Genomic DNA, 13,196 nt, shown 5'->3' on the forward strand with positions numbered 1-13,196 from the left:
TACCTTGTTTGACTTGTTTGATATTTTACGGGATGACCGTAAAAGTAACAAATTTGGAGTTGAAATAAAAAATACAAAAAGACTCCAAATAACCAATGCTACAACTATTTTTACTTACAAGCTTTTATCTAGTTTCACCTGTCCCGTTGTCTGTCTGTAATCAAATCTCGCAAGTTAAGGTCGACCAACTTCCAGTAGTAGGATTGACTTTCATTTGGTGTACTTATGTAGATTGCGTAACAATAAATACAATTATCTGGTACCTAGTGACATCCTGGTAGTCCGGCCAGGGTCGTCTCCACAGGACGGAACTCTTCAACGGTTAATGGCATCGACTTGAAATTTGGTATGCAAATGTAGTTTGGGTGACAATACAAGTATAGTCAATAAAAAGTACAGTCAGCTAAAAGCTTGTATTAAAAATGTTTTTTTTACCAAAAACATATTATACAGAAATAGGCTTGCGTTTAACAACAATCGCACCTGATGATGAGCCATGATATGGATTGAATCTGGACTGTAACTCCTATAAAAAAAGTCACAATAAAAATATGTTTCCTAGTTTATAAATTCATGTAGTTTTATATCATCATCATCCCAGCCTATATACGTCCCACTGCTGGGCACAGGCCTCCTCTCAGAGCAAGAGGGCTTGGGCCATAGTTCCCACGCGGGCCCAGTGCGGATTGGGAACTTCACACGCACCATTGAATTGCTTCGCAGGTTTGTGCAGGTTTCCTTACGATGTTTTCCTTCACCGCAAAGCTCGTGGTAAATTTCAAATGTAATTCCGCACATGAATTTCGAAAAACTCAGAGGTGCGAGCCGGGGTTTGAACCCACGACCCTCTGTTTGAGAGGCGATAGGTCAAACCACTAGGCCACCACGGCTTACACTTACCTGGCGTAGGGGACACCGTGATCAAGTAGTTTTATATAGTGTAGTATATTTTTATAGCGGTCAGAGAGGGTCTATATCGACTGGTAGAAAATTGTTAGTCATTACATAATGTTTGCTATACCTAATTATTTTTTTCTCTGAAACCATTTATTTTTCAGAATTGTTATAAAACAAACCTAGCCTAACCTATAGAGTTCTACAGGATAACCATTTAAAAGTTTAAATATGACTAACAATAATTATGACAAATATTAAATTATGACTTATAAAATTATGGCAGTCGAAAGGATCCCGGTCAGAGGATCTCCAACGGTGCTGGCTGAAAATCAGTGCTGGGGCGTTCTTAAACGTCTCGGCATTATGCTGAGCCAGTGTCCGATTCACAACCGCAATGGTGTCATCTTACTACCTATCTACAATATCCTAACTACTTACTTTATATTTTTGTGTCTTCTGTAGTGTTCTATTGTTGTGTTGTGAATAAATGTATTTCGTTCTTTCTTTTCTTTCTATAAGGGTTTCGTTTCTCCCACAGGAGCAAATCCAGTGGCTCATTGGAGGTGGCTGCGCGGGCGGCGCGTGCGGCGGCGCTGGCCAATGAAATGCGCGAGCGAGAGCGCTCCGCCTCGCCCGACGTTGCGCGCGCGCTGCCGGCCCGCGTGCAACCCGTGCCTGAGGTCAGTCCTACAATAAAATAACCTAACCTAGCCAACAAAAAAATTTAAAAACCCCGACTTTGTCACTTCAATATCACAAAAATAGATATATAGATAAATACATACTTAAATACATACTAAACATCCAAGACCCGAGAACAAGCATTCATATTATTCATACAAATATCTGCCCCGGCCGGGAATCGAACCCAGGACCTCAAGCTATAGTCAGGTTCGCTAACCACTTGGCCATGCGGTCGTCTAATAGCATAGCGACGTTTTTGGGATCTCCATGTCCTGCAGTAAAAATCTCTGCCTTTACGATAACAATGATCATAGAACTAATCCTGTGATACAGCAAGATGGCTCCACTCACAGATTAATCGATAATGCGTGACACAGAGACAAAGAGATCAACAGAACTGTGGGTATTAACCAACTGCGGATTAAATTGGGCAACTCGTCACACAAAGGACTGATCGTTACACAATATGGTGCGAGAAGAACATGTGAGGTTCGTTACATTGCGTCGCATTGTGTGGTTGGCGTTTCAACCGTAATGCTGTAATGTTCTGTTGATAAATAAATAAATAATCCATACTAATATTATAAATGCGAAAGTGTGTGTGTGTGTTTGTCCGTCTTTCACGTCGAAACGGAGCGACGGATTGACGTGATTTTTGGCATAGAGATAAGTAGTTTATGGGCCCGAGAGTGGCATAGGCTATTTCTTCCATCCCAGCCTATATACGTCCCACTGCTGGGCACAGGCCTCCTCTCAGAACATGGCTTGGGCCATAGTTCCCACGCAGGCCCAGTCTCAAAATAGCCGCCACGCATTGGGCTCAGCGCACACAGGGACAATTTAGATACACGCATAGCATACATATAAACATTATCGTCCGACAGCCCTCGGGCGTCCGATGGTGCCGCCAACAGATATCCGATATCGGGCCGGACTATATATGTGAAAAACAGGTACATATTTCATACATTTTACTTGCCCGGATTGGATAAAGTGAAAACGTTCACATCACCGACGGCAATGTACCACAACTCGCTCGATTTTTCCGCAGCGTTTGAATCACGCCTTATGCTAAATGATGTATGTAGTGCGATTTGTTACGTGATTATGAAGCAGGCTTGAAGGTTGCCTTCTGACATAGTATAGGCTGTGTTATTAAATTAGCACGGAATATTTTTGGCAAGTTTGATTGAACATGTAAAAGTTCTTATGGATTTTTAATTGAGTTTAACAGAATTCAAAGAGTAACAAAATCTACTTTAAAAGTTTTAATTAAATGAAAATGAAAACTTGAAAGTAGTTTGAACGGAATCGAGTGTAGAATGGACTACACTATATTTCAAAACAGGTTTTTCAATCACTTTTTTAATGTGCCTGATCAAAAATTTAGACATGCTCGTACAACATAAGACATTTTTTCTATAATAGAACAAAAAATATCAAGGGACACTTGGCACCAATCGATCTAGTCCCACACTAAGCAAAGCTTGTACTATGGATACTAGGCTACGGATCAGCAAGGGAGGCAACAGGCAACCCTCGCGCCGGCAGCTTTCTCGCGCAAAAAGAATCTCAATCGCAGTTCAACGCGGGAATGCTGCCTGCGTGATGGGCACCATGCCAAGAGGCCCACCTCTCTTTTCTCCTCCTCTCTAAAAATTGCGAAGTGTAACTGACAAGTAACATTTTATGTAAGTACCTACTTATAGAGTTAGGATAGGAATCAAGTAGATCGAAAATACAAACTGAAATATAGATGCATACCTCTACAAAAACCAAAAAAATATAACGAGCGCCGGGAATCGAACCTAGGTCCTCGGCATTCCGTGCACAGACACGACGGAACGGAATTTCCCTCCTATGCACCACATATGTCATATTATATCTTATTTTGCTGGTTTTTCTATGCATCTATACTTTAGTTTGTATTTTTGATATGGGTTTTACGGGATGCCCGTAAAAGTAACAAAAAATTTGGAACTGAAATAAAAAATACAAAAAGATTCAAAAAAAAAAAATCTTGAATCAAGTAGAATTACAGATTTAGTAGCCAAACGTTCGAATATTTTTTTGAATAGTTATTTCTTCAGCATTACATACTAGGGCAATATCAAGCACTAGGCCATCGCGGCTGTTCACTAACTTCATAATTAATTACCAAAAAACATTAAGATTGTTTAATTACGGAAAGCATTAAAGCAAATTCTGGTGACAATGGTTCCCACGACGAATATACAATGATCCTTCCGGGTGTAGCTAGCTGACGTCCTTGACGGTAGTGTCAGTTTGTGACTGTAATGTATACGAGTAGACTTGGTAAGGTGATATGTGTTATGAAGAGAACTGATGGATGAGATATATTTTTAGGGTTCCATACAATCACCAGCAGTAATATCTGACACAAAAAAGCGTGCATAAAATATCTGATACGACTGTTTCTAGGGTCGGTAGGGCGTGTCAGATATTTTTGCACGCTCCACTGTGGCAGATATTAATGCAGGTGTTTATTTTTTAACTAGCTTTTGCCCGCGGCTTCGCCCGCGTGGAATTCGGTTATCGCGCGCTGTTCCCTCGGGAACTGTGCATTTTTCCGGGATAAAAAGTAGCCTATATCACTTTCTGGCCCATAATTTATCACTATGCCAAAAATCACGTCGCTCCGTCACTCCGTTTGGACGTGAAAGACGGACAAACATTCAAACAAACACACTTTCGCATTTATAATATTAGTATGGATTGTAACAATATGGGACACCTAATAATTAGGCCATTCCAAAAATATGTATGTTATAATGCTTTAGAGCTACCGTTTTCACAATAACTTAAAAAAGTACGAAATAAATAAGTATAATAAAAATAAAAAAAGCTAAAAAAGGAAAAGAAAAACAAGTTTGATTTTTTTTTGAGCTGTTACGATTGAACGGTTCTTTGGTACTTACCTATTTTTTTTACGTATTACTTTTTTAAGTTTTTTAAAGGCAGTTGGGTTTTTAATTTTTTTAACTTTTTCTTCTGTCAGGCCTAACATAACTATTGAGCTTCACGTCCGTCATCATTTATTCTGTCACTAACAAATGATAGTAATTAAGAAGTAGTTTAGGCTGTATAATAATCAGTGACCGCTTTAGGCACACAATCATCCATATAACACCTCCAGCCAATTCAAACATTCCTGTGCCTTTTTTGTCCAATTAGTCATAGGACCAAAAACGCTGACAATACATGTCGTTGTAATTCATAGACGTGATGAACTTAGGAGTGTTATATTTAGTTCATTCGCTCATGGCCACACATTTTAGAATCAGCACATTTTTTCGAAAATACAAACTGAGACATGGATGCACAGAAAAACCAGAAAAAGAGACCAGCGCTGGGAATCGAACCCAGGTCCTCAGCAATCCGTGCTGCGTGCTATAACCCCTACACCGCTGGACAGGAATTTAGACACGAATTTTTCCTATGCATACATATCTCAGGTTGCTTATTTCTACTACGCTACTTATGCAGCAGCACTAGCGACATCTATGTTCCGCTCTCATCGAGAGACGTCACATTCACAGCACATTTTTTGGCCACTTTCAAGTAGTTTTTAACCCCCGACGCAAAAAGAGGGGTGTTATAAGTTTGACCGCTATGTGTGTCAGTCTGTGTTGCACCGTAGCTCTTAAACGGGTGGACCGATTTGAATGCTGGTTTTTTTATTGAAAGCAGGTTTTCTAGAGATGGTTCTTAGACAGGTTAAATCAAAATCTGTTTAGCCGTTTTTGAGATATTGAACTTTGAAGTGACAAAGTCGGGGGTTTTCTGACTTTTTATTGGTTAGGTTATATACTGCCCGTCCTGCTGTGGCACAGTTTTTCGCCTCTTTCGAACATTATTTTCGAGTGATGCGATTTAAAAAATTCGGTCCTAAGCCATTAGCGGGCGGTCATTAGTATTCCGAGGGTGACCATCATTGTGCGCGAGTATGGCACTTGGTACAAGCGTCAACGGCACGCGTATTGTGGCTCGACTAAACTAAAACGAAACTGAACTTTGCCAGAACTTTATATAAAACTAGTGCTTCGCACACGTAAATAATTAGGTCCAGCAGCTGAATTGAAATACGGGGATTTTTAAAATTTCCCGTGGGAATTCCCGAAAATGAAATCGTTGTTTTCATTGACGTAACATTAATAACAATCGTGGTCAAATTTCATGACTCTATAAGCCCATCGGTTGTTGTTTCGAGATTTTATCCCTATCCCGTGGTAATATCGGAATAAAAAGTAAGCTATGTTTTATTCCAGATGTTCAGCTACCTATATACCTACCAAATTTCATGACTCTAAGCCCAGCGGTTGTTATTTAAAGATTTTATCCCTATCCCGTGGGAATATCTGGATAAAAAGTATCCTATGTTTTAATCCAGGTTATAAACTAACTTTCTGCTAAATTTTATCCAAATCCGTCCCGCCGTTTGAGCGTGAAGAAGTAACAAACATACTCACTCACTCACTCACTCACTCACAAACTTTAAGTAGGATATCAATCAAAATACACAGAAACGATGGCTACATAACCTGGCTACTTAGTAAGATTTTGTTAAAATATATTGTTGAGTAGAATTAGTAGAATCGTACACTATTGTCAAGGTAAAGAAATTGACCGCCTCCCCGTTTCCCATTAGCCCCCCTTTTAGTCCGGCAACGCACCCGCAGTCCTAATAATGCTGTAGGTGTCCATGGGCGGCGGTGATCACTTACCATCAGGTGACCCGCATGCTCGTTTGCCAGCTATTTGATAAAAAAAGAAATTGACAGTATCTCGCGAAATTGCAATCCTTTTGCACACTATCGAATCTTAGGCCGCTTGTAGACGTACCGTACGGACCGTTTTTTTACCGGACTTGCGGTATTGTATGGCTTACAATGAATGTGTGTACATGCACCGGACACTTGTCCGGCGACGAAGCCATACAACATCGTAGAAAACAGTCCGTTGTCCGGTGAAAACAACGGAAGTCTAAAAGCGGCCTGATGCGGTGTTGCTTACTTGCAATTTGGTACCGTCCGGGGCAAGCAACCCAGCTTGCCCAACCTTCACGCCCGCATAGATTTGGGGCTGATTCTTGGATTTGCATACTAACGCATAGGTCAGATGTCAGATTACTTTACAGTCTTGAGCGCACTGGCTTAACATCCCCCCTACAATTTGTGACAAAAAAAATAAGGCTAGGTTACAGCATGGAATTTGGCGTCCCTTTAGAAGTGCGCCGGCTGGTGTCCCTTGTGTGAGGCTGGCTCTCGGATAACTTAGGTTACTTTACAATAAGCCTCTCTTTATGATGGATTTTATCTATATGTCGGCGGCCGATCGTCAAATCCGCCAGATCACGAAATTCCTAGGCATATCGTGAAATGGCGCCATTTCATGAATTGGCTAGTTCAGGCAGATCATGAAATTCCTAGGCATATCATGAAACGCCGCTATATCTATTCTGGCACTTCGCCGGCCGCTCCCGCGGCACGCTCGCTTCGCTCGCTCGGCTCGTGCGTAGTGGTCACAATTCATACTAATCACTCCTCGCTTCGCTCGTCGTACCTAATTTTTATTTTTTTAGCAATCACGATGTGCCCGGTATAAAGCTAGGAATATCGACGAATGCATTGCTCTAATCGATCTGCCGTATTGTTTCTCTGGCACATCGTGATATGCCTGGCCAACTTTTAGGCATATCATGAAATGGCCATTTCATGATGTGCCTAGAAATTTCGTGATCTGGCGGATTTTACGATCGGCCGCCGACATATTACACTTAAATAAGAATCTTTCTAGCGAGATCGTGCTTAGGTACTATTGGCTAAGTTACTGAACAATCTGTCTCGTGATATTGTTAGCATCCAACTACATAGATACAATATCTCAGAATGTTGTTCACCCATGGAGTCCTCATCAGAATAAGTCCTTACATGACTTAGTTCTGCCGGAGCTTGGCGATCGTGACCTCGCAGTTGGCTTCTTGTCAAAACACGGCAGCGCTCTGCGACATTTTACATAGACCCAGGGTTTCTCAAAATTATGGCTCCACGTACCCCTGTTAAAGTTTCTAGATGATAGCGAACCCCCCCCCCCCCCCCCCCCCCAAGAAAGTAATAGAATTGGCTATTGGAGATTGGAGAAACTAAAAATAAAAAATACAAAAAGACTCCAAAAACCGATCTTAATCATGTTCCTAGTCTTGCAGCCTGGTGGTTTTTGGAGTCACGTAAACCTTGTCGCGAACCCCCTACCGTAACCCTAGGGGTTCGCGTACCCCCCTTTGAGTAACCCTGACATAGACGATGACTTAAAATCGTAGAACTTATAGTTGAATAAAATTTTGACCAAAATAACGATTGCCAAAGACCATAATTTTTAACAAGGTTTCGTTAAATTTGCAATTTTTAGGATTCCGTAGCCAAATAGGTTCGCCTTGTCTGTTCGTCTGTCCGTCCATTGGTCAGGGCCTTAGCTTAGAGACTATTATCGGTAGAAAGCTGTAATTTTCCATGGAAATAGCCTTTCCCGAGAAATATTTAATAAGATCTGTTTTTGTACCTATGTTTGACAAATAAATTTATCACATTATCATTATCATTTAAAAGATTTTTCTTTAGGACCTCCCATATACGAGGTGTTTTTTTTCTCGTCTAACCTTATAGTACGGGGTGTTGTTGGATATGTCTTTTAGTTCGAGGTTGTGAATGCGGTTTTTCGATATGTGATTTACTTGCGAAATATTCAACTTTAATGTGCAATTTTTGCTAACTTTAAAACTGAATCTTGGTGAAAAATAGTTTATTTACCATCGCTGTCGCATAATTTATTGATTGCCAGTGTTAACAGCATTATTTATCTTTACATTATAAATGCTAAAGCGAAGTGAACGTTTCCTTATTACGCATTATCGTTTTAATTGCTGGAATTAAATTCAAATCCCTAGTTAACTATCAGAAAGCCATTAATGCTTAAAGACTTAATTATTCTCATCTTCAGTCTAATAAATACGTTTCACTGGTATAGGCACAGGATTCCTCTCGAGATGACAGGGCTGTAATGCTGTGTTATGGGAACTGCAATTAGATAAATTACATGGGTAGACATACAGACAGACCGTCTACCCGCGGTCATGACTTTGATACACACGTCAAAATATCGGAAGTACATTAAAGTAGTTTATAAAAACAGATGTTACTTTCCGAAGGTCCATCAATGAACTAAAAACAATTACTTTGCTGATCCGCGACCTTATGTTAGCAAAGTCTATGCAAATGTGTTAAGAGCACACATGAATCACACAAACCGAACTATCACCACCACCATACTACACTGACGCCTTTCGAACTCGACCAGAGTTCATCCTCAGAGCACTCGTTGAGTTCGAAACGCGTCAATGTGGTGTCGAGGTCGAGGTGGGGGATCAGCATGAACACACATATGTTGCTTAGACGTAGCTATCATAAGGTCTTGGGTGCATTTTTTTTTGTTTATTATATTTTTTGACTACATCCCGTAGGTAATTAATATATAATGTGATCAACCGTGAATCGTTACAGTGCATTTTTTTCGACGCTTTCCTTCCCAGAAAAATTCAAGATAAGTTTCGAATGAAACTTCACACGTAAATTATAAATGATTATTGATTAATATAACTTCCTTCATAAGTAATCATCATCCCAGCCTGTATAATGTACGTCCCACTGCTGGGCACAGGCCTCCTCTCAGAATGAGAGGGCTTGGGCCGTAGTTCCCACGCGGGCCCAGTGCGGATTGGGAACTTCACACACACCATTAAATTGCTTCGCAGGTTTGTGCAGGTTTCCTCACGATGTTTTCCTTCACCGTAAAGCTCGTGGTATATTTCAAATGTAATTTCGCAAATGAATTCCGAAAAACTCAGAGGTGCGAGCCGGGGTTGGAACCCACGATCCTCTGCTTCAGAGGCGAGAGGTCAAACCACTAGGCCACCACGGCTTCTTCATAAGTAATAAACAGGACAAATCTTCAAATAGTTTCACAAAATAATCAATAATCACTAACGTAGATTAATTAACATAAACGAACGATTAACTATGATCCTGACACCGCGTCAAATGACGTGCCGCAAAAACAGGTACGACACAAATTCTATTTACCTTGAGTGCTTCATTACGTTTGATATTGCTATCAAATGTCATTGTTATCCCTCTTCCTTTCTAAGTCGCTACACTCTTGATAGTGGTCCTGGTCGTCGGTTGACCAGCAGTGAACCTTTATGACGACTTTCTTGGGGAAACAGTGTGGTTGCCTTGCCTTCCACGCCACAGAGCTGGAGCCCGGAGTTGGTAGTTGGCATAGAGAGCGCTGTCTCGTCGTTGTTATGAACTCAGCTAAATAATGGATGGAATAATAATTTAGACCATAACTGCCTCACCCCCAGGCACATATTAAAATGTAAATACTGAGTGCATCCAAACAAATAAATTAGATTCTTAAAAAATATGAAAAAAAAGATTATCTAAAAATGGCAAAAGTAATTCGCGTCAATGTACACGAGAGCCCTTGACTTCACGTTTAGGTAAAAATGTGCCGAAGCTTGAAATCACACGGAACGGGCTATATCTTCATGATTTCTTGCTTAATTTACAAAAAAAAAACAGGAATAAATAATTATTATGTCTGGGCACCCTGGGATCTTAGGCCGTAATTATTGAATAATAAACACCAAGGGACACTTGACATCAATTGACCTAGTTCCTAAATAAGCAAAGCTTGTGTTGTGGGCACTAGGCAACGGACAAACATACTTAAACACATTTGAAATACCCCAGACTCGAAATAAACATTCGTATTTTAAGTTTTCCTTTTTCAACATTACCTATACAATGACTAGAATAAATTGACGTAGCCATAGCAACTAGACATATCGCTATCAACCGCCATGACACGTAACTCTTCACTGGTGGGGAGCCGTGTCGTCTGCGCATCTTCGGCACACAAGCAGCGCACGCGCAGCTTACTGGTCCCGCGCAGTAGTTACTGTATACGGCGTGATTTGTTTTGGTCGAATACATACTACGAGGTGCAAAATTCGAACTCGGTATCTTGCAGTCCCGCTGACGCTTATATTGTTTAATACGAGTGTGAGAGGGACGGTACGATACGAACTTCGATTTTCGAATTTCGTAGTAGCCCCCCAGGCGGATAAGGTGAGCGAAGATTTTTTTATAATAATAATAATAAATTTATTTGTAAGCACATGGGTATTAAATGGTCATTTTGAAAGTGATAAATATTTTATGATTTATTGCAATTTTTTCGGTATGTGTATTTTTTAAAATTTTCATTGTGATAAGGGTTGGTTTTTTGCAAGTTTTAATATTAAAGTTGTCGATTTGTGTGTATGTTTTGAACTTGGTAGAAAAACGCCTATATGCGCGGATATTGGTTGGAAAATAGTTTTCTATCAATAAATAATTTAAAATGCGTTTCGCACTCCTAGATCCAGTAGTTCTATCAACTTAATATAAGAGCTCATTTTGATTTTGACTTTCTTATATTTCTGGAAGGTCTCAATTAAAATGGTAGATTATTTTGAGTTGATAATATGCTCTTGATCTAGGAGTGCTATTTATATTTACCTGCTCTATAAAGGTCGCGTGTGATAACATTGATATAATTTTATATTCTAAAGGTCACGAAAAACGTGGAGACACGCACGCTGTGTGATTTAAACATTGAATTCATTTAAATATATTAGAAAGACATAGATAACCAATATCTTCCTTTTAGATCTTTTTTCACTTTTTATCCATGCTATATTTAAAAAGTACCAAGGTCAAAAGAAGCTGAACCTCTACGACGTCGCAGTTTGTTTTGCTAATTTTTTTGTTATGAAAAAAAAACTGCCAATTTTCTTTCGACGCGTTCTTTGTGGTAAAGATGGTCTTTCCGAAAGTGCTGTTTGTATAAAAGCCCTATGCGGCCTACTTGCAGAATACGACACACAATAATAATAATAACAACAAATAATAATAATAATTAGTAGGTATACTACTAGTAAAGTATTAGCTATTAGTACTTATACTATTACGGGTTGCTTTTCGTACTTATTCTGATTGGTCGGTAAATAGAACATCTTAGGTGGGCACCTCGGTTCAATTTTAGTATTAGCAAAAGTCACCTGCATTTCAATTTAGTGCCAAGCTTTCAAAATGTATGAACCTGTCAACCTAAAACCAGGTTAAACGACTAAATCTAGGTTTATTGTTTCCGACAAGTAATTACCTAAATAAATTGGCTAGGTAATAGTAGTTTATATCAGCCAATCTCATTGGGTGTTTTTTTGCCACTAAAGCGTCTTCGGGCAAAGTTGCATACAGGAGGCAAAGTTGGTAACTTTGGTATTGGTGCCTATTTAATAATAACTATTCATTTATTTCAATCTTGTATGAACCCATAGTAAGTTATTTAATAATTAGACAGAAACAAACTTACATCTATGTTTGTAGAATAAATCCTAAACCATCCATAATTTCGTGTTGAACATAATAATAAAGCCCGCCTTTGATAAAAATAAAGCAACAATGATGAATTAAACATACCCTAATTAAGTTGAAAACAATATAAAAATCACGATTGTATAATTCCACTAGTAAAAGTGAAGCGGCTTTCGTAACATTGTTTCAAAGTGAGTGTAGGCATTACGGAAAGACAGTCGCTTTCGAGTTTCAGCACTCACGCGCATCCAGCCGTTTATAATGCAGGCACATCCTAATATAACAGAGGCGAAAGTTTGTGTGTCTGTGTGTTACTATGAAACCTACACGCTGAAACGGCTTGGCTTTTTTAATTTTCCATGGTTTTTTAAATCTTGGAATTGCCTCGCATGATCTAGAAATATCAATTCAATTGTCTGACAAATGCAGTAAAGTATAGGTATATACGACGTGTTATTATTGACTCGAAATAAACGACAATAAAGTACGACCTGATCATTCGTGTCCTTATAAGAAAATTTCGTGAGAGCATAAATTATCGGGTCTTAAATTATTATCATACATTCCGGATCGACAAATACGTGGTCGTACATTAACTGCAATGGTATCGATTCACGTAGCTGGGTTTTCTATAACCACGATAAGATAGGAAAAAACTCATCTTTATTTAATGTTTAGTCGTAAGGATCAAGACATTTTACGTGAGGAATGTTAGCAATAAAACAGCGAGATATAACAAATTACTAAAACATTTCTAATCCTACGATTGATTAAAGATTAGGCATAGGTCACCTCAACTTAACAACAAAAACTTGTTTTATATTCTGCATTAACCTCGACCTTTATATTTATCGAAATAGTATAAAGAATCCAGAATTTAATATTTAATATAAACAGTATAACGTTATTAAAGTTTATACTTTTTGTGGTGTTGCCCCATGCTTTGTTATATCTCGGCTCAAAGTCTCTACCAAACCATGAATTTTTACAATAAAAGACTAAGTTATTTTCTCTAGTTTGTTAATAATTGATTATGTCAATCCATTAGGATTGCGCTAACGACGTACTGTGTTTGTTTACAAGTGAAACAACAATACAAGGTAACTAATGTATAAA

The 13,196-nt window shown here is 39.1% G+C and overlaps 1 protein-coding gene across 4 annotated transcripts in view; it reads left to right on the forward strand.

Moving 5' to 3' along the window:
* LOC141438205 (uncharacterized) overlaps positions 1 to 13,196 on the forward strand; it is a 166,615-nt gene that overhangs the window by 127,703 nt on the left and 25,716 nt on the right. For all 4 annotated transcript variants that reach the window (XM_074101968.1, XM_074101970.1, XM_074101971.1 and 1 more), the window contains one exon: positions 1,436 to 1,577. In XM_074101968.1, coding sequence (XP_073958069.1) covers positions 1,436 to 1,577 — 142 coding nt within the window. The remainder of the gene's footprint in view (positions 1 to 1,435; positions 1,578 to 13,196) is intronic.

The sequence above is a fragment of the Choristoneura fumiferana genome, chromosome 18 (genome assembly GCF_025370935.1).
Source record: "Choristoneura fumiferana chromosome 18, NRCan_CFum_1, whole genome shotgun sequence".
NCBI lineage: Eukaryota > Metazoa > Arthropoda > Insecta > Lepidoptera > Tortricidae > Choristoneura > Choristoneura fumiferana.